The following is a 22,879-nucleotide window of genomic DNA, read 5'->3' on the forward strand; positions in this document are numbered from 1 at the left end:
AGTCTTACTATGGGTCAAAAGAAAAGGATTTTACCACTCATTTTTTTTTTTTTTGGTACCGGGGATCAAACTAAGGCCACTTTTTTTCCCTTGTGGTATCATCTATAAATTATCGGAGGGTGATCAATCCTCTGATTGCCTAGAAAGGGGGACAACGAGGGCTAAAGAAAAAAAGACAACAGACTTGCATAATTTCAATGTATATGGGGAGCTGGGAGGTCAGTGCCTCAGAACGGGCAAAGACAAAGACTGCAAGGTAGCCATTATTTATTGGGTGTACACAATAATTGGGAGCATCAGGTGACTTAGGGGGGCCTCAGTAATCCTGTTGATGAGGAGCTTATACTGATGAGGATCTCAGGTCATGAGGTTCTTATGTTGAAGAGGGCTGTAAGGAGAGCATTCTTACAGTAATAGGTGGGATGAGCTAAGCTGATATGGAATTTGTCCTTCTCCAAGTGAAACCTTTCTCTTTTTGTATTACTACTGGGCTCTCACAAGAACCAGGATGTCTTCAGCTGATGTACTCTCGCCTTTGAGGGCCACAGCATCACGGGACCATTGAGGCCTCAGCCGTGACTGGTGGCAAAACAGAGTTATGTTCCGAATGCCATAGCCACTCACGGTGAAGGCAACATTGGGCCTTAGACAACTACTTTAATTATGAAATGATTTTCCCCCTAATTTATGTAGAATGGCTCTTGATAATAAATAAGGCTTCTGTAATACATTCAGTGCTTTAATGTTCTTTTGAAAAAGCACTGGTTATTTTGAAGTGTCTGTCTTTGAACGTCTTAAGTGCAGATCACACTAGTTACGAGTGTGGAAGCTCATAATCACGTAACCTACGTTATTCAGTGCCAGGAACAATTAAGAAAACTGCTCTCCATGTCTGCAGAACAGCCATGGGTTCTTTCTCAGTCACCTCACTTCAGGTCAATCACACCCAAAGCCCCTCAGGCCCTGAGTCATTGACTCCTCTTGGGCTTCTCTAGTTCTTTCCTTCCCCTTCCATCCGGACCCAGAGGCCACACCGAGGTGTCCAGCACTCAGCGGCCTCCTGCAGTGAGATGGCGCCCCATGAGGCCTGGCTGGGTAGCTCCCCACTTCCCACAGGTGAGCACTGTGTCAGGATGCTTGGACAAGGCTAGCTCCTGGCCCATAAATCGCACTCCCTCAACTACGAAATGATCAGGGCTAGGCAGATTTCCATCACATTTTAACAAAATCCAGGCATTTCCTCTGAAGGTTTTGTTCTGTAGCAATAGAAATCATGGCTTTTACAAAGCGCAAAGGCTAGAGAAAGGGACATGTAAAAATAATCTCATTTTCCAACTGACACCTCTAAATACAAATCACAACGGTGTATATATGTGCACGTATGTTTATTTGAAATGCCTTTAAATAAATGTGTTGGACTGAGGAGGACACAGATTTGGCTCTTGTGCAAGCCCTTTAATTGGGTCAGGAAAGGTTTTATGTTATCTGAGGATAAGTGAATGTTTTTGATGAATTTGAAAATTCCCATTTATTAGTGGTCAAGAATAATGAAACGGGCTGGGGATTTAGCTTAGTGGTTCTGCCACCTGGCTTGCAAGCACAAGGTCCGAGTTCAATCTCCGGTACCAAAAAACAAACAAACAAAAAGAATGAAACTGAAACTCAATTAAAGATTTAAGTAATTGAAAAAAAAATGCCAGAGTCAACCTAGTTTCAAACTCAAGAATGCATGTTGACTGAACAAAAGATTTAGTCATCCCAGGCTGGGGTTTTAGCTCAGTGGTTCCACTGCCTGCCTTGCAAGTGCAAGGTCCCGAGTTCGATCTCTGGTACCAAAAAAAAAAATATATTTATAGTCACCCCAACAAAAGCCAAGAGAGCATGCACAAAGAGACAGAAAGTCTGGCACTACACAAGGATGAAGTGTGTGTTATTTTCCATTTTATTTAAGTAACCTGGTTTTAATCATTTTCCAGAAATGTTTCCAAATTAGAGAGACAGACTTTTAAAATAGAGTAAGACTAAATTCTTGTTTGAGGTCAGACTGGACTTCACAGCTCAAACTAAGAACCACGGCATAAATCCTAGAGATTTAGTACCGTGCCTCTATACCAATCCCACCAATCCCCTAATATGATATTCATTTTTTATATGGTGTAGAATTCTCTGCCTTTTTTATTCAAAAGTTTGAAAAAAGCTGAGACACACCTAACATGGGCTTTTTGTGATGAAAAATAAGAAACGCACAGTGGGCCACAGATTTGAAGGACTTACAGACTTTGTGAATTAAAGTCATGGTAGTGATAGCAGTAGCAATATAGCCACTGGTCAGGTTTTCAGTTAGGGACCAAGTGACTGCATCAGAAACTCCCTTCTTAAAGCTGGTCATGGTGGTGCCTGCTTGTAATCCCAGCACTCTGGAGGCTGAAGCAGGAGAATTCTAAGTCTGAGCCTAGTCTGGGCAACTTAGGGAGAGGATGTCTCAAAATATAAACAAACAAACAAATAAATGGGCTGGGGATGTAGCTCAGTGCAATACCCAGTACCAAAAAAAGGGAAAAGAAAAAGACACCTCCCACTCTCACCAGGAAGGACTATACCCTCTCAAAGCCCAAGATCCACACACATATATTAATTACATATGAAGACACCACCAGGACCCAGTGACAGAACAACTTAAGAATTCAGATATAAGGTGGAAAGCAGTCAAAACAGGCATTATATTGAACTTGAAAGTTCAAAGGACAACTCCATAATGTTTTTGCACTAGAGCGTTACTAAAATGCACAGGTTACCAAAACATATTTGTTTGCTAAATGCCACAAGCAGGGGCCATGGATGCCATAACTAACCCAAGGTATGGGCCGGAGAAAAGGAAGAGGCGGAGGAGGACAATGGTGTGTGAACAAGAATCAAAGAAGGTGGTCCAGGGGAGAGAGGGGACAAGGGCTTCCACCAAGAGCAGCCACAAGCCTCTGTGGTCCCTTTGGAACAACGGAGCTGTTATTCCAGGATCCTCTCACTGAAGTCCACCTGGGAAGGGGTTGTTTGATAGAAATGAAAAACCATTCTTTAAAAAAGAAAAATGAACAGTGCATTTTATTTATGTGTTATATAAAAAAGATTTACACCAGTCTGGCCTTTAACATGTGAAAAATAAATCTCCATTTGCAAGTTAAATACAGTAAAATACAAAAGCAGACTGAATTATCAAAACAGAAAACTTTTTATTTTTTATCACTAATACAATTAGTTTCCCTGATTATGACCCATAATCAGCGTCACCTAAAATACAAGAATATCTGTACAAAAGAGAACAACCTCAGTGTCTCTCTCTATGTATATTAGGACCACTGAACTCAGAAAAAGCAGAGCTGGGCTTATTAAATTATTGTTTTAGAAACTCTTACCCTTTAAAGGAAATAAGAGGAAGATTTAGGTGGCAGAGAACTTGTACAATAACTTAAAAAGTTACAAGCTTGTAGTGACAAGATAGTCTTGTGAACCTTAGCAGTTCTAGACAAATGGACTTTTTGCAGATCCCAGGTCCCCAAAAAAACACAACCAATCACTGAAACAACTGGCTCAGTTCATTTGCTGTATGGCTGGTCGTGGTGCATTTCTGGTGAATAAGTCAACAGAACAATCATGACCCAGAGGTGAAGCAAAGCCTAGAAAAAGAAACAGCAATTTACAGATCAGCCAGTAAGTCCGTCTTTCCTGAAGGCCTACCGTGCAGTGCACCAAGGGCAGGAACCACACTTGCTCTCTGTGTGCCCTGTAGGGCGGAGTGTGAACATGGCGGGGGCTCAGTTCACGCTTCGGGGATGAATAATGAGGGGACAAATGAACAACAGCTCAATAAGCTCTGTAATCAAGATTTGCTAAACCTACAGAATTCTCAGTTGAGAGCAGTGAAGTCTTGTATTCAACATGCTCATAATATGCACATGTGCTGTGTATAAATAACCAACTAGGTGATTATGTAGAATTCAAGGCCTGGTCAGATTTGATAGACAGGAGGTAGCTGGAAAGGCTTTGCCAAATAGTTACGGTTGGTGTTTTGGGAGTTCAGCCAGGCACTGGTGAAGAGGAGCGGCCAAGTATTCTTGATGGGAGTAATGTGTCAGGAGGTTGACGCAGGGTGCAGTACACAATCCACAGTGATCAGTTTCCTCTAATTCCCCCAGGGGAGGCTCCAGCGCTTGGTGCCTCGCCACTGTGGGCGCAGTGCACAGTGCCTGTCTGGCTGACAGTCACACACCTGCGAAATCAACCCCTTGGGCATATTCCGCATCCTTTCTGATGCTATCCTTTTTTTTTATTATCTTCCCCACTGTCTTCTTAAAAAACTTTTTAGAGGAATAATTCTTCCCTCCTGTGGATCAAGAAACTTCTCTTTGAGTAGGTTTTTGTTTTTTCCTCAAGAAAACAGCCCAGCCTCTCTGAGACACACTGCTCAGCACAGGGCGTGCACTTCTGAGGGACAGGGACACAGGAAACGGCATCCTGCGCTTCTGTGACCACTGTATTAAAGCTCAGACAGCTGGGAGAAAATAGGTGATCCTCCCAGAAAGTAAAACAACACACATGAAAATAACTACAGCAACTTTATGACATCAAGATAGAGATGAAAGCAACTGCTTTGTATTGTGTTTTTATTAGTAGAGGAGCTTAAAAAGGAATTATTGAACAGCATTAATTTTATTTGTAGGCAAAGCCCTTGAGAAATTTTTATTTTGGACATAATGAAATGTTAACTTATAATCTACTTTTAAAAACTTAATTATAAAATAAAAGCAAAAAATAAAAATTATAAAAATGAATTCTATCCTCTTCCAAAATTGCTGAAATATCAATAAGATCAGCAGCTGAAAAAAAGTTAAAAATCAACACAGAATTGTTTTTTCATGCAAGTTTACTCACCATATATATAATTACAAACACTCGTGCTATGGGATATCTTCGGAGAAAAATCCCCAGACGAATACTGAGCAAACGGGTAGGGAAGAAAGAAGAAAATTACTCACAACCAATCTTTCTGTGTTAATATTTAAAGATATCTTTAAAATTTCACTCATTTAAACTACGTGGCTACCAGAGAAGAATGATTCTTTATAGACTGTCAAATGCTTACATAAAACCACTTATCACAGAAAAATCATAAAATATCACAGTAAACCATCATTATTTGTGTGTGGCTGTTACACTTCAATATAAGGTATTTCTTTGAATCCTATGGCCAGAATTATTACAGGAGACAAAGCTGGTCTTTCTCTCAGTCATTTTTAAAGAAGTTACAGAAGAGATCAGCCACATGCATAGGGGAAAAGTCTGTCTGGCATGAACTTGCAAATAGCTACTCTGGAAGCTTCTGCACAGATACATACTTCTACGAAGATAGCCACAGAAGTCCAGTGAGCCCTTGAGGAAGTATGGGAGCACTATGATGTCCAGACCTGAATGCTCATGACTCTTTGCTATGTTTTTTCCCTAACAAGATGGACATGTGCACAAGCAAATACACATTTCTGCTTCTTTTACTGCCACTAGCACAACATAATGCATAAGTTTTATAAAAACTGTATACTGAATAAATGGAGAGTTGAAATACACTACAGTTAATTTGGAGATAAAGATGTCTCATCCTAGCCCCATGGCTTCAGGAATCTTAGTATATCATTCTTACTTTTAATCCTGTAGCTCTATTCAGACACAGGTAAGAAAAGACTATTGTGCAACAATTCATTAAAATGTGTTTAATAAACACTAAGATGAAAAAGGGCATAACTGTTATTTTGATGTGAACTTTATCAAGGCTGTATGTAAACTACTTAAACTTTTTCTATTATAAAAATTTTATGTTAAGTATGTAATAAATTATAGATGTTGGGCTGTGGATTTAGCTCAGTGGCATCACGCCTGCCTTGCAAGCACAAGGTTCTGAGTTCAATCTCCAGTACGGGAAAAAAAAAAAATTCTAGATGTGATATGTATAAAAATATATTAAAATGAATACTGTTCATTTATAGTGGCATCATTTTTACTAATAACATGATAAAGTACTATGTCAAAACACACAATGGACACTTTCACATAAGATAGAGGCTTTCTCAATGAGATTTAGTAAGTTTTTTGTTAATAGAGTTTATTGCAGAAAGAAGAAAAGCAGGGTTAATCATCTTGAATGAAGTGTATGTACTGTCAGACCTCTTGAACAAATTTCATGACACCAAAATATCACCAAAGGAATAATGTAAATGTCACTCTAAACATCAGCTCTGCCAGACGGGATGCCCTGTGCTCGTGCCCACCAGGTGTGGTAAGAATAGCTGATGGTCTGTCACCCATCCTGACTGGCACACTTACCTAAATTGGTCAATGGAACTAGCAGCTTTGCGAACTTTTCCATACATTCCTGCCAGATTAGTTTCTGAATCATTAAAAAGAACAGGAACATTTCGAAGACGTGTGCCTATTTAAATAAGAAAGAAGATTAAGATACACTGCAATCAACTTTCTAAGAAAATTATAGTTGAAAACATATCACACTGAAGAAATTCTCAAGGCCAACTTCCTAAGCATTACACCCAAAGTAGATGAAACAATAAAGATGGATAAATTCATTATAGAAAATGTTTAAGCTTCCATATCCACAAAAATTTTTTTAGAAAAACTAAGAAAATGATTTTAGCAAAAAAAATGAAGGCATTTATAAATACCCAGTGCTGTCGAGAGTCAGCATTAGTGGGCTTTGCTCCTGAAGTAGCAGGAGCGAGGCTCGATGGCCCCTCCACAGGGCTGAGGACTCCGACTTCCCACCCCAGCCTCATCAATGCCTGTGCACTTCCCTTTCGTCTAACGAATGCCTAAAACTCAGCAGGCCCAAAACTACCACTCTGACTCCTCACCCTCACCGCTAGCCACCCTCTCCTGGTGCTCCCTGTCCTGGGGCACAACTCCCTCTCTCCATCTGCTCTGGCCAAAATCCTTCAATCCTTTCTCACAAACTTCACAGCCAACCTGGTAGCAAATTCTGTCAGCTCAAACCACCCCACAGTCCCACTCTGGTCCAAACTCCCACCTCTCTCTCACATGGCTTAATGCGCTGGCTCCTCTGCCTCCCTGCCTCCACCCTGAGCCCTTTGCAGTCTATTCTTTTTTTAAATTTGTGGTACTGGAGGTTGAGCCTTGGGCCTCATGTGTGCTAGACAAGCGCCCGACCCCTGAACCACATCCTCAAGCAGAGTATGTTCTTGACCCAGCAGCCAGAGGCATCCTGATAAAGCGCAAGTCTGCTCTGTCTCCCCGCTCAAGCCCTTCAGTGACTTCTGATCTTCAGAGCAAAGCCCTTCTATAGCCTACATAGCTCCTCCATGCTCTGTGAACTCATCTTACACTACTCGTGCAGCCTCACTGGTCTTGCTGTTCTGGAAACAGCCAGGCATAGGCCTGTCTCAGGGCCTTTGTGCCGCCCGTCTCCCTGCTGGAACACTTTTCCTCAAGGCCTCCTCACAGCTCATGTCCTTCCCTCTTTGGGGCTTTAATAAAATGGCACTTTTCAATGAGATCTTCCTTGTCCACCCTAATTAAATTACAGTATAATTACAACCTCACATCTGTGACACAGATCTCTTTAAATAATTTTTTTATCCCAGCTCCTGGGAGGTGGAGGCAGAAGTATCATGAGTTTGAGGCAAGCCTGAACTACATGGCGAGACCCTGTCTCAAAAAATTTTTAAAAAAATATTTTTAAAGTCCAAGACTAAAAGATTTGCTGAATAACTATTTGTAGACTTTATTTGGATCTAAGATTAAAAATGATTTACTGGGGCTGGGGATTTAGCTCAGTGGTTCCGCCGCCTGCCTCGCAAGTGCAAGGCCCCGAGTTCGATCCCCAGTACCAAAACAAAAATGATTTACTGATGCTTATACTATTCTTTTTGAATATGTATTTTTGGACCTACAGATTTCTCTATAAAAATTACCAAGCATGCCTGCATGTATGTGAATTATATACTAGCTTTAGTATCATCATAATTTACTGGAAGATCACTAAGACAAATTTTGCTTCAAGTTTCCTAAAAGCTCCTCTCTACTAAGTTACCAGCCTTGTTGGTATCAAGTTAAATGTCTCAAACATTTCAATATGATTTTTGGCCCCCAGGCCTGGTTTTTCCAGGTCCCACACCTGTGACTGTTAGTAAGCAGCGCATAATGCATCTCACTAATGATGGTGCTAACAGCACATGGCCCAGGTCTCACAGCACAAGAAAATCAGATCCTCCACTGGATGAGGTTTCTTTTCAAATAAAAATGGTCTTTTTATAATTTTTCAAAATCTCATTTGACTGCCACATTTGTTTTCTGGTTGGTTACCTTCACCACTGTCAACTGCAGACATGTTAATTGAGGATCCGTTGCTGGTGCTGGCAGAGGCAGAGCTCATCTGCTGCTCGAGGCGCTCCAGCTGGAAGACCAGGGAGTTCTTCTCCGTGCTCAGGCTCTCCAGCATGGTCTGCTTCTGGATGAGGGTCTCTGTGAGCTGGTGCAGGCGGCTCTCTAGCTCAGACTGACTGCTGTTGCTTAGTGTTTTGTTGGTAAGCTGGAAGGCAAAGTGTTCATAAACTATGTAAAATGAAAGTCATACAACACAGAAGTCACCTTGCTATATTTTCACAGGTAAGCTATAGCATTAATTGGTTTTTCAAACTCTATGGCAATTCTTTCTATGTCTACAGATGTGATTTTCAAACTACTGTGGGCCACAAAATACATTTCATGAGTCAAAAATCAGCACTTAAGGGGTGGGGACTTAGCTCAGTGGTTCCACTGCCTGCCTTGCAAGTGCAAAGTCCTGAGTTCGATCCTTAGTACCAAAAAAAAAAAAAAATCAGCACTTAAGAAATACAACAGAAGCAAGGGGTCGTGGTACAATCTGTAAGGTGCAGTCTGTGACGAGGACTGAAAGTTTGAGCCCAACCTGGGCAACTCAGCAAGACCCTGATATTAAAAAAAAGACTGAGAGGGGCCGGGGATTTAGCTCAGTGGTTTTGCCGCCTGCCCTGCAAGCGCAAGGACCCGAGTTCAATCCCCGGGACCAAAAAAAAAAAGGCTGAGAATGTAGCTCAGTGCAAAGGCTCTGGGTTCAAGCCGTACCACAAAAAAAGAAAAAAAAAGTAATAATAATAGCAATAATAGTAATAGAATATCCAGGTGTGGTGTCACACACCTGTAATCCCAGCTACTCAGTAGGCTGAGGCAGGAGTTCTGTGGGCGGCTTGGGCAACCTGGTGAGACCCTGTCTCAGAATTTTGAAAACGGGCAGGGGTGCTAGGGTTGGGTGTGTGGGTGGGGGCCAAACAGAGTGATACTCACCTAACACATGGTACGAGAGCAGTTTTTGTGAAATTTACTTGGTTTTGCATATATAAATGCATACTGAGTATTGAGACACAATGAAAACTGCATTTCTTACTGTGGTACCATGTAAAACATCTGAAAGCACGTATTTACAAGTCACAGTTCACACTGCTCAGCTGGGATCCCAGTGCCTCCCACTGCACAGCTGTGGTGCAGTAGGAAGATCAGACTCTCAGGTCTTCATCTCTGCTCTGCACTTTCCTGACTATCTGACTCAAGACAGAGCAAACAATATTTCCATCACCATAGACAACCACTGTTCTATTTCTACCACCAGAATGTGGTTTTGCCTATTACCGAATTCCTGTAAATGGAATCATACACTATGGATACTTTTGTGTGAGTACCAAAAAATGAACAATTTACCCAAATTGTTATATAGTTTTCTTTAAGTTCTGAGGGGGCTTGCAATTTGTTTATCCATTTACCTGTTGATGGACACTCGGGTTGCTTCCCATCTTGGCTATTTATGAGCCAACATTAGAAATATTCATGTGCAAGTCTTTTTGTGGACATGTGTCTCATGGGTACCGAGTAAATATCTAAAGCACTGGGTCAGATGGATGTGAACCTGACCAGAAACTGCTGCTTCTGCACAGTAGCCGTACTACTGCCTGAGTGGCAGCACAGCAGCGGAAGAGGCTTCCAGCTGCCTTACGGCCTCACCAGCACCACGGGTGGGTCACACTGTAACTGCAGCCATTCTTGTGGCTGTGGAGCAGATCACACTGGTGGATCTGAGCACCTATTCCTGTGCTTATCTGACCCTTTATATAATTTGCTTAGTGAAAGCTCTATTCAAGTCTCTTTTAAATTGTACAAATTAACTTCCTTCTAGTAGACAAAGTTTTTTTTTTTTTTTTTCTAAGTAAGTGAGCAATCTTTAAAAGAAATCCTTCTGGGCTGGGGATTTAGCTCAGTGGTTTCATTGCCTGCTGCGCAAGCACAAGGACCCAAGTTCGATCCCGGTACCAGAAAAAAAAAAAAAAAAAAGAAATCCTTCTATGATTAATTCTTGACTTACAAAAACAGTACAAAGCTGAGGCTGTAGCTCAGGCTCTCAGTTCAATCCCCAGCAACATAAACAAAACAAAACAAGCACTTATTTCAGATAAATATTTAAATATTTTAGACACTATGGGTACTCAATAAATACTTAGTAAATATAAGAAATGCCTACCTAAAGATTAAACTAGGCAGTGGTTTTTATTGCTATCATTTCTCTGATGTTCTGCTAGAAAGTCATGCTACCATTTGTTAGTGTTTCATGAATGCAGGCAAGGGAAGAAGGAACACTCAATCAAGTCAGCTGTTCCCAAGTTTTACAAAAATAAAGGCAAAATAGAGCTGGGGATTTAGCTCAGTGGTGCTCCCGCCTGCCTCGCAAACACAAGGTCCCAAGTTCGATCCCCGGTACAAAAAAAAGGCATAATAAAATGTTTTAAATTATGGACTTCTATTCAAGTCTGAAAACTTAAGACAAAAATTATTTGACTCTTCATGGTTCCAATTAGGTCATTAAAACTAAAGAATTGGTAAGTTTTTATGTATATTATTTCAATGATTAATTATTATACATTAAGTAATTCTAAATATAAAGGAGGAAAGGACAATGTACAATTACAGAGTAAATGAAAGATATAATAAGTAGCAAATGTAGAATCAAATGGCTTTCAAAGAAAACTCTACACCAACTTGAAAATGAACAGAAGATCTTACTGTAACCTTTTTAAAAAAATGTAGCCTTACAGTGACATCTTTTCATTGAGTTATAAACGCATATTCTTACTTGATTCCTGAGTTTTTGAATTTCTTCCTCTCGATCTTTAATTCTGCTTTGCAATGTGTTCTTTGTTCGATACAGATCATCTTCTACGTAGTGGAATTCCTACAAAGTGGAACAAGTACAATGTAAAGCTAAATCAGTGCTCTCGTCCATTCTCAGTACCTAGAACAGAGCCTGTCCTAAGGTGGAGACAATCAATACGCGTTGATTACACAGTGAATGAATAAACGAAGAGCTCTGGATGGGTCTGATGAGGTTAACACTTCAGCACGAAACTGTGCACACAGGCCCAGAAATGTTAACAGGTGCCAGGTGCAGTGGCATGTGGCTGTAATGCTAGCACTCAGGAGGCTGAGGCAGGAGGATCACCACAAGTTCAAGGGCAGCCTAGACTACACAGTGAGTTCAAGGGCAGCCTGAACTGCATAGCAAAACCTTGTCTCAAAAAAGAAAAAACAAAAATCTCTTGGAGGAGTAAATCACTAGAAAACACAGGAAGTATTACCTAGCAGGTATGGTCATCCCTTTATGAATTTCAAGTATGTATTAACAAAGTGACACAGCTGGAGATTATACTGACTGTGTGAGATGAAGACTGATACTGTTAGCAATACAATTTTCAAAAAAGACTGTTAAAAATAATTTATGTTATGGATCACTAACAATGTAAGTGTTAGTAAATAAATACCCTCCCCCAAACAAACTAGAAGCTACATTAGAAATGTGGGCAAAGTACATGAGAAAGTAAAGAAAAACAGTAAGAATTCAGTAAAGTGGCAGAGTATAAAATGATACATAAAAAATTAGCTTTATCTTAAGCAATTAGAAGACATGAACAGGATAAAGATCCACTATGAAACAGCAACAAAAGGAATAATTAACAGATGTGTAAAACGTATAAATATTTAAAGCATTTCCGAAGAATATATAAAAATATCGAAACAATAAAAAGTCAAACCATGTTCTTGGATAAGACTATATCACAAAGATGTTCAGTTTCCTCTAGTTAACTAATAAATTTGAAATGATTCAATTTTTAAAATTTGTCATTCAAAAAAATCTACATATGGTTATTCCAGTGTTCATCTGGAAAACTGCAAGAGAGAACAGCCAGGAAAATGCTGAACAGGGGAACAAGTTATAAAGATATTAAAACATAAAATGCCAGAAGTTAAAAGCTATGTGGTACTGGTGCATAAATAGGCAAACTGATCAATGGAAGACAGTAAAAGTCAGGAATGAGATCTTGATACCTTGGGAAGTTTAGGACACGATAAAGGTGACATCTAGAATCAGTAAAGATAAACTTTTTAAAAATGTACAAGGGCACCCAGATGGAGCTAGCCGGAAGAAGGCACAAGTTTTTATGTGTTATGTTTTTATTAACAGAACTGCTAGATCATATGGTAAGTGTGTATCTAATTCAAAAGAACCTGTCAAATTCTTTTCTGCACTGTTTTCAAAACAGTGATACAATTCTGCATTCTCACCAGCAATAAGAAAGAGTTCCAGATTTTCCCTATCCATGCTAACACTTAGTAAGGTATAAGCATTAGGTAACGTCAGTCTTCAGTATGTACTGGTATCACACTATGGTGTCAATTCACATTTCCCTAAGGTTAACAAGGCTGAGCAAACAGCTTTTCATGAGCTTATACGCAGTATCTGTTTTGCTCAGCATTGATAAGAGAGAGGATGCATCAAAGAAACACTTCTGGCTTCTCTCACAACTGCACTGATACACTGTTGGATTGAACACTGGATACACTCAGTCAGGTCAGAACCTGAGAGCAGAGCACATGCCAATCCAAAATACATCCAACTCTCTGAAATACAACGTACAACAGGGAAGAGAGGCTAGTTAGAGTTACTAAGAACTTTCAAAAGCACGATGCTTATCTGTGCAAACAGTATAGGGGTAAAGGAGCAGCCGACAATGTGGAATCAAACCTCGAGACCAGACCTTTACCCCAGCCTGTTCATTTTGCAGACTGAAACTAATGGAGATTCAAGACAAACAGGAGACAACCAGCGCGGTAATCAGGGTAGGAGAATCACAAATACAAGGAGGTTTGCCTGATTTCATTCAAGCTCTAGGCTACCACAAAATTCAAGGCTGAAATTACTTAAATTAATAAGGAGGATGCTTAAACCTAACATTAAATACTTTACACATCTAGAACAACTGATTACTTAGTAAATAGCCTATAGCTACGTTCAGCTCATTTTCCCACTTGACTCCCTCATTTTAAAAAGGGCACCGGGGAGAAGATGCAGCGAAACCATCTGCCGCAATAAAGTGAAAATTAGCTCACTAATAAGCCCATCAAATTGTTGCATTTTAATATATAACAGCTCCTTAAATAAATTAAAGTACAATTTCTGAAAGAACAGTCAGTCTTAATTATATAATTAAGTTATCCAAAACAGTCTATGACAGACCCTGCTGTTTGCTGCTAGATGAGTTTTTTTCTTACTACTCAGGAAACAGAGTTTAAGTACTACTTTCATAATAAATCTAATAAAAATATTTAAATACACATGAAAAAATAAAAGCAAAAAAACTTGGTGCATTTAAATATATCAAGCTAGAAATGTTTTATGTGTAACAGAATTATAATAGTTTTTTCTTTTGTAAAAATGAATAGTACTTCTGCCTTGCAAGCGCAAGGTCCTGAGTTCGATCTCCAGTACCAAATTTTTAAAAAAAGGGAAAAATGAATAGTATTATTGTTTACAATAATGTAGCTACTTAGTAGATGTAAGGTATTATTATTACAGAAGCATTCTGAAAATGTGCCTATAAACATGTTTAATGTTAACTATGTTAATATAGAAACAATTATATAAATCCATTAATGTAAAATAATTTGGTTTAGGGAGAAATAACTGCTAATTGAACAAAGTAAAATTTCAAACATAATTTTTTTTTTTGGTACTGGGGATTGAACTCGGGACCTTGTGGTTGCGAGGCAGGTGGTGGAAACACTGAGCTAAATCCCCGGCCCCATCAAACATAATTTTTAAGAGTGGTCTGTATGAGCATTTTTTCCCAAACAGGGCAGTTCATATGGCACTAACATTGTACTTCTACTAAGCATTTACTGTAGTTTCTAGAAAGTACAAATCTAATAAACTATGAAAATCAACTGACCAATATGTATGTTTCTTGCTCTCTATAAGGAGATACAAAACAGACATTGGGCAGTAGAAAGAATTATGCTCTTGTGATGGGCACTGTGAGTTCTATTCAAGTCTCTAGTCAGTTATACACTATTGGGCATTTTGTACTTCTGTGCTTAAACAAATAGAAATCAAGGAAGCTTGACAGTAAGGTAGTAGGGACTGCAAAGCCCCACCTTCCACGCTGCTCAGAGCTCAGGCCCTGTTTTCCTGGCAGGTGTCCTCATGTGACCACTAGAGGACAGCACCTTCCTCAAAATCATGCATCCCAAATCCTTACCTGCTTCAGACGGTCCAATTCTGTCTCCAGCTCTTGTTTAGAAGCTTTCTGCGCAGCTACCTGGTCTTGCAGATCTTGTAACTGTTCTCTTGATGATTCTGCTTCGCTAACCTGCTGAGCCTCCATATCCTAAAAAGAAGAACCTTACATGTGAGAGGAGTAAGTAACCATTCCACTCAACATTTACTGAGAAACCGTCCCATGCTGTGGACTGAGTTCAGCAGGCATGAGAAGGACAAAGGTGAGCGAGACATGGATTCAGTCTGTAAGAAGCATGGAACCCAACTCCTTCCTTGTATAACATGGTGTGCAGTCAGTGGAATGAACCGGGTGCTGCTGCAGCTGCTACAGTACATAAACTGTCAGGGCTCCTGAGTACGAGCAGACCATGGCTCCTTGGGAGATCCGTATCTCCATTCAAAGCTAGCTAGCGATTGCAGAAAAAACCAGAAATATAACACCAAAAAGGATGTCACTGCATTAGTTATTGTAGGGTACAATGTGTGTGTGAATAGTAGCAATCAATAAATGAAAAACAATAAAACTTTTCTTATAGTGCATCACCTAGTTAGCCTATACCCTCCCATATTTCTCTCACTCTTCAAACTCAACCACTTCCTAGATTTCTTATTACATCTACTGGAGCAAAGAACATAACTCTAGGTTTCTATATTTTTCCCATGAGTGAAGCAATAAGTTCACTAACACAGTACTGTGGGAGATTAGGATCAGCTTCTTAATTTTGCATTTTATCTTTTGGCACATTCTCTTATATTCAATCCTCATTTCTTATATTCAACATTTGAATTTCAAATGTTGTTTGAAAGAACTAGGATTAACCATACTTCCAGATAATCACAGTACACTCCTCTAAACTCACATAGCTTTGTCACTTTAGAGAAAAAAAAGCAGTGATTATCATTATTTTTCCCTACTTTTTAGTTTTAGGGATTAGCAGAAGGCAGATTAATCTTCATCATCATTTTGACTAAATCAGGCAAATTCTTGGGAGGGAGGCAGAATGTACAATGATTAAGTATACATATTCTAGCAGAGCATGGTGGTGCACGTCTGTAATCCCAGCACTAGGGAGGCTGAGGCAAGAGGACTGCTGTGAATTCATGGTCAGCCTAGAATACATAAGTGTGTTCAGGGCCAGCCTGGACTACACAGAGAGACTCTGTCTCAATTAACAAAACAAAACAAACCACACATGTTCTGGAGTGAGATTGGAGTTCTGATCCTGGTTGTGTCACTCTGCTAGTCTGGTGGCAAATCACCTTCCATGTCCCTAAATTTCTTCAAATACAGAACAGGATTTAGCTCAGTGGCACTGTGCCTGCCTTGCAAGTGCTAGGTCCTGAGTTTGATCCCTGGTACCAAAAAAAAAAAAAAAAAAAAAGAATAAAGTAAGGATGCCAGTCAAGTGCCTGGCAAAAGTCTGACCATAAGTGCTCAGTATGCAAATGACAGTTATTATAATTACTTACTCTTCCATTTTGCTAACCGAATACTTTTTACTATGGATTCCACAAACTTCTTGAGAAGAGGTAGGAAAATGGTTCAATGTTATTCACGATGCTGGGATACTTTAAAAAATAGTAAATGTTCATAATCTCATTCAAAAGCTATAGAAGAGTTATGGATAACTTTAGCATTTTACCCAATTTCTAAGATCACAGACTGAATTCTTTAGAATTCTAAATTATTTACAGCTTTTAACAAATCTTAAAGAAATACAAAATCTAGAAAGCCAGCTGCTATTGTTTACTGAGGGTCTATTACATGTCAGAACAATGCTAGGCCCTTTATATACCACTTAATTTCAAGACAACCTTTGTTTGGTTGCATTTTATATTTGCAGAAAATGAAGCTCAGTGAGATAAAGTATCTCATGAAGCTAACATTACTGTTACGATTTATATCCAAATGTTCCCAAGAGCCTCTAAGTCAAGCTTTTGAATGGTGGTAAAGCTGACTTGCAATTTGGAAGCAGGGTCTGGTCGGGAAAGGTCGGTTACCATGGACCCTCAAGGAAGAATCTGTCTGCTTTCCACTCCTCCCTTCTCTCTCTCCTTTCTGCCACCATGCAGTGAGCAAAGCTCCTCTGCCACTCTCATCTGCCAGGCCATCCTACCTTGGAGTCAGGGGACTACAGGCTGAAACCTCTATAAACTGTGAGCCAAACTAAAGCTCCCCTCATTTAAGGTATGTCAGGCATTTTGTCCCAGCAATGAGAAAGTACTGTAGCTCAGATGATCATCATGCACCAAACCATGGGCTCTATATCCAAGTCTGTTTGATATTCAAGTCTCTGCTCTAGGCAAGACATTCTATTCTTACAACTTCATTACCTCTGTTGTAGTTCATGCAAGTCTTACAAATCAACAACTTGCTGAGTGAATGCACAGGGAATATTCCCTGGAAAAAGTTATTTCATTTTTTTTTTGGTACCGGGGATCGAACTTGGGACCTTTTGCACTTGCGGGGCAGGCACCGGAACCACTGAGCTAAATCCCCGGCCCAAGTTATTTCATTTTTAAGAAGGCTCCTTAGCCTCTACTTTCCCAACCTCAGAAATTCTCTTAACATTTTTGTCAATGAACCTGCTTAAGTGAAATAAATAGCCCAATATTACTTTAAATACAATAATTAGGCGTGGGCAGAGTGGTCACGGGCTGACTGAGCCCCACTCAGTCCGGCTCACTACACCCACTTGCAACCAGGAGATGGTGAGAACCCCCCGGGCATGGCCACCAGCCGCCAGCTTAGCAGCGCGGACGCCTGCAACAGCAGCGCCCACCCCCCTCACCCCCCGCCTCTGACCTCTTGGTTCCACACTACAGAGGCACAGGGGGACATAAAGGCCATTATCCTGAGCTCCAGAGGTGAACAACAGAGAGAGTGCCTCTCTCAGGCTCCCTGATGAAAACTGAAGCCCACTGGAAAAGTGAAGAGAATCTCTGCAATAAAGGCACACCAGACCACTGTGCTTGGTAAGTCGGAGGGATCATCACCTCCCATTGGAACCTGGACTATCTTCAGGGGAAGGGCAGCTGGAACCTGCAGTAGAACCTTGCAGAGTTCAACCCTGCAGGACAGGGAGCTCAACTTGGGACTGGCAGCCAGAAATCTGCCTGAATCTCATGGGTCTGTGACTGGCTTACTGAGACTCAATGACTTATAACTGCACACTGCTGCCCACATTGTCTATTGTGACAGCAGAGACATACCCCAAAGGAGGCCCCTCATTTTTATCTTTTATTTGTTATTTTCAAAATTACCACTTTTTTTTTTGCTCTTATTTTGAATTTTTTTCTTCTTTTTCTACTCTTTAAAAATTTTTTTTCTCTCTTTTTTCTTTCTCTTTCTCTCTCCCTTGCTCCCTTGCTGTCCCACATTGTTCTTCATCTCCCTTTGTGTTCCTGTTCTGGCCCTAATTTGAATTTCTTCTTTATTTTTCTTTTCTTCTCACACCTGTGCCCCTCTGGCCTCACTGCTAACCTTCCGCTATCCTTCTACCTACCTATCCCTCCCTCCCCAACTCCTTCTAATTCCCCATCCTGAAGGGTAAAGCTGCTATAGTGAAGAGTTTATTCACTATAAACATATGTTGGGTTGGTCCTTGATTTTGATTTAATTCACACAGTTAAAGGTGATAGATTAATAACTACCACAAATTGTCATTTCCTTTTCTTTTTTGGTACTGGGGATCGAACTCGGGTCCTTGAACTTGCAGGGCAGGTGGTGGAACCACTGAGCTAAGTCCCCGGCCTGACAAATTGTCATTTTCTAAGAGGTACTTGATGCTATTGTGTTGCTGGTTGTATCATTTGGGCTAAGGTGTTGTGATTGATCTAATCAGTTGTCCTTTCTGGTATAATGAAAATGAGATAGCCTCAGAGCCATTAGAGACTCAAAACCTAAAGACCAGCTATATCTGGAAGACACCTCTGAGAAGCAATCATTCCATAAGGGTTCTAATTACATCAACAAAGATACTTACAAGAAGCAACTTCAAAATATCAACCTAGAACTAAACCAAGGACAGTACCAAAAACAAAAATGAAAGACATTTAAGCAAGGCACAAACTCAGACTTCCACCCCACAAAAGGCAAATTCTGGGGGAAACGAGGTGGAAAAGTCTGATAATCAACCACCTGGACACCCTGAACTGATAGCACAGGAAGTAACAAAACAGATGAATGAGGCTCTAGAAAAATCCAAAGCAGAAATAATCTCCCAGATAACTACAGAGATGGTGAGCAGAGTGAAAAACACAATTAGAGGCTCTAGAACAGAAACAGATAAAAAAATAGATGAGCTCATAAACATGTTGGAAGCCATGAATGCCCAGCATAAGAAATGGAATCCATGAAACAGATTCAAACAGATATTCAGGAGATTAAAAACTCCATTGAAGGCAAGCACAGCAGATTGAGGGAATCTGAAGATAGAATATCACATATAGAAGACAGGATCGAGGTTAAGGACCATGAAAACAGAGATTTCTTAAAAATAATGGGGGAACCCCGTGCCCGCCGCCGCCAGCCGTCCCTGTCCCTCTGCTTCCCAAGGCCCAGGGCAGCCTCGGGCTGTGCCTGGGGGGAGGGGTGCCTGCACTGCACTTGAGCGGAAGCCCAGCGAGGCCATGAGAGGAGCCACTGTCGTCCATTCGCTGCAGAGCCAGAGGAGGAGGGGAGAGGCCTGGAGGACACAAACATGAACAAGTTGAAATCATTGCAGAAGGTTAAAGTTCGACAGTTTATGATCTTCACACAATCTAGTGAAAAAACTGCAGTAAGTTGTCTTTCTCAAAATCCCTGGAAGTTAGATGTTGCAACAGATAATTTTTTCCAAAATCCTGAACTGTATATACGAGAGAGTATAAAAGGATCATTGGTCAGGAAGAAGTTAGAACAACTATACAACAGATACAAGGATCCTCAAGATGAAAACAAAATTGGAATAGATGGTATACAGCAATTCTGTGATGACCTGGCACTTGATCCAGCCAGCATTAGTGTTTTGATCATTGCACAGAAGTTTAGAGCAGCAACTCAGTGTGAGTTCTCCAAGCAGGAGTTCATGGACAGAATGAAAGAATTAGGATGTGACAGCATAGAAACATTAAAGGCTCAAATACCCAAGATGGAACAAGAATTGAAAGAACCAGGACGATTTAAGGATTTTTACCAGTTTACTTTTAATTTTGCAAAGAATCCAGGACAAAAAGGATTAGATCTAGAAATGGCCACTGGCTACTGGAACTTAGTGCTTAATGGAAGATTTAAATTCCTAGACTTACGGAATAAATTTTTGTTGGAACATCATAAACGATCCATACCAAAAGATACTTGGAATCTTCTTTTAGACTTCAGTATAACGATTGCAGATGACATGTCTAACTATGAAGAAGAAGGAGCATGGCCTGTTCTCACTGATGACTTTGTGGAATCGGCATGCCCTCAAATTGCTGGGACAAAAAGTACAACAGTGTAGCACTAAAAGGACCTTTTAGAATGTACACAGTCTGTACAAATACACTGGAAAATTGCACAGTCAATTTCTGCTGGCTGGACTGAACTGAAGATCAATCCTCACTGTTCACTTTAAGGGTTGAGACAAGGCTTTAAGGATATAGTTTGGGGGCTGGGGATTTAGCTCAGTGGTTCCGGTGCCTGCCTCACAAGCGCAAGGACCCGAGCTCGATCCCCGGTACCAAAAAAAAAAAAACAAGGCAGGAAGGATGCAGTTTGGACCATATCATATTTCATTCTTCAAATGGTGATTTAGGCTTGTCTTCTAGTCTGGGCCGCTCTAAACATATATAATTCCAACATTGTGGATTTCATCTTAATATCTGTGGACCATCCTAGTTTATGCTCCCATAAATCTTAGAAGCTTTATGGTGATTATTTTGAGGTTTCTATTCTTGCACAAAGCACAATGCTGTCTTCATCAGAAAAGTTTGGCATAAGAATTAAACATAATGAACATCAAAAAAAAAATAGTAAGAGACCATGAGAACTAAATCCAGCAGCTGTTAGATGATGCACAGAAGAATAACATAAGACTGATAGGAGTCCACGAAAATATAGGAGAAACTACAATTGACATAAAAAAAACTTCACAGAATAGTAGAAAACTTCCCAGAGAAGAGGTGGAGATTTGGATATACAGGTAAGTGAGGCATATAGAACTCCAACTAGCCATGATCAAAGAAAATCTACACCTAGACATATAATACTCAAGATCCCAGAAACCCAACAGAAGAACATAATCCTACTGGCAGTTAGAGAAAAGAAACAAATCACCTACAAAGGAAAGCCCACCAGAATCACGGCAGATTTCTCAACGCAAACCCTCAACACTCAAGGAGAGCCTGGAGCGAATTTCAAGCCCTAAAAGAATATAACTTCCAACCTAGACCTGTTGTATCCTGCAAAATTATCTTTCAAAATCAATGGGGAAATTAGATGCTTCCACAACAAAGAACACCTGAGAAATTTCATGAACACCAAACCAGCATTCCAAACAATTCTAAGCAATATCCTGAAAAAGACAATGAAGGTCACAACTCCATGAGGCCCAACAGAGGGAAGCCACCAGGCAAGGTAAGAAACTAAAGCGAAAGGGTGAAAAAAATAAGAAATAAAAGAGTCAACAATAGTAAAACTTCATGACAAGAATGAGTCAGTATCTATCAATTATAACTATCAATGTTAATGGCCTCAACTCACAAATCAAAAGAAATAGACTGACAGAATGGATTAAGAAGCAAAATCCAGCAATATGCTGTATACAAGAAACACACCTAATTCAAAAAGAAATTCATAGATTGAAAGTAAAAGGATGGAAAACAGTTCTCCACGCAACAGGATCCCAGAAAAAAGCAGGGGTAGCAATCTTATTTGCAGACAAAGTAGATTTCAAACCAAAACTAATTAAGAGAGACAAAGATGGTCACTACATCCTTGTGAAGGGAACAGTCCAAGAGGAAGAGATGACAATCGTAAATATATATGCACCAAATACAAATGCCCCCAACTATACAAAACAAATATTAATGGACGTGAGAAACCAAATAAGCACTAATACAATTGTAGTGGGGGACCTCAATACCCCTCTATCACAAATAGATCATCTAGAAAAAAAATTAACAATGAAATTCTAGAACTGAACCAAGCTATTGAACAATGGACTTAATAGATATTTACAGAGTGTTCCACCCCACAAAATCAGAATACACATTTTATTCGGCTGCACATGGGTCATTCTCCAGAACAGATCACATGCTAGCTCATAGGACATGTCTAAGTAAATGTAAGAAGTTACCCCCTGTATATTATCAGACCATAGTGCAATAAAATTGGAGATCAATAACATAAGAAACAGCAAAACTCCCACAAACATATGGAAATTGAATTAACACCCTCCTAAACAACCAATGGGTCACAGAGGAAATTTAAGAAGAAATTAGACAGTTTCTACAAGTAAATGATAATGCCAGTACAACATACAAGAATCTATGGGACACAATGAAAGCAGTTCTATGCGGGAAAACATAGCAGTGAATGCCCATATTAGGAAAAGGGAGAACTCAACCTAATGCAGAACCTCAAGCTCCTAGAAAAAGAAGAGCATAACAAACCCAAAGCTCATACAAGAGAGGAAATTATAAAGATCAGAGCAGAAATCAATTCAATGGAGACTAAGAGAACGATACAAAAAAATCAACGAATCAAAGAGTTAGTTTTTCGAAAGAATATCAATAAACCTTTAGCTAACCTTATCAAAAAAAGGAAAGAAACGGCTCAAATCCATGCAATTAAGAACAAAAAAGGTGAAGTCACAACAGACCCAGCAGAAATCCAGAGGATCATCAATACCTACTTCGAGAACCTGTACTCTAACAAAATGGAAAACACAGAAGAAATGGACAAATTCCTAGATACATATGAATTGCCAAAGTTAAATGAAGATATAGAAATTCTAAACACCCCAATTACAATGAGTGAAACTGAAAATGTAATAAAAAATTTACCAACAAGAAAAGCCCAGGTCCTGATGGCTTCACTGCTGAATTCTACAAGACATTTAAAGAAGAACTATCGCCATTACTCTTTAAACTCATCAAGGATATTGAAAGAGAACCAAGGCTCCCAAATTCATTCCTGGAAGCAAGTATTACTTTGATTCCAAA

General features: G+C 39.9%; 1 protein-coding gene and 1 pseudogene across 3 annotated transcripts in view; one reads left to right on the forward strand and one right to left on the reverse strand.

Moving 5' to 3' along the window:
* Positions 1-3,207: 3,207 nt before the first annotated feature.
* The window catches only part of Golga5 (golgin A5), a 44,419-nt gene continuing 24,747 nt past the window's right edge, over positions 3,208-22,879 (reverse strand). For all 3 annotated transcript variants that reach the window (XM_004837028.4, XM_004837030.4, XM_004837029.4), the window contains exons 8-13: positions 14,673-14,801; positions 11,213-11,311; positions 8,380-8,605; positions 6,370-6,475; positions 4,927-4,990; positions 3,208-3,671 (exon numbers count right to left, since the gene is read on the reverse strand). In XM_004837028.4, coding sequence (XP_004837085.1) covers positions 3,591-3,671; positions 4,927-4,990; positions 6,370-6,475; positions 8,380-8,605; positions 11,213-11,311; positions 14,673-14,801 — 705 coding nt within the window. In that variant the 3' untranslated portion in view covers positions 3,208-3,590. The remainder of the gene's footprint in view (positions 3,672-4,926; positions 4,991-6,369; positions 6,476-8,379; positions 8,606-11,212; positions 11,312-14,672; positions 14,802-22,879) is intronic.
* On the forward strand, positions 19,384-20,175 carry LOC101698904 (DCN1-like protein 1 pseudogene; annotated as a pseudogene).

Source organism: Heterocephalus glaber, unplaced genomic scaffold (assembly GCF_053883595.1).
Source record: "Heterocephalus glaber isolate CG9 unplaced genomic scaffold, H.glaber_assembly_v1.0 deba00001608, whole genome shotgun sequence".
NCBI lineage: Eukaryota > Metazoa > Chordata > Mammalia > Rodentia > Bathyergidae > Heterocephalus > Heterocephalus glaber.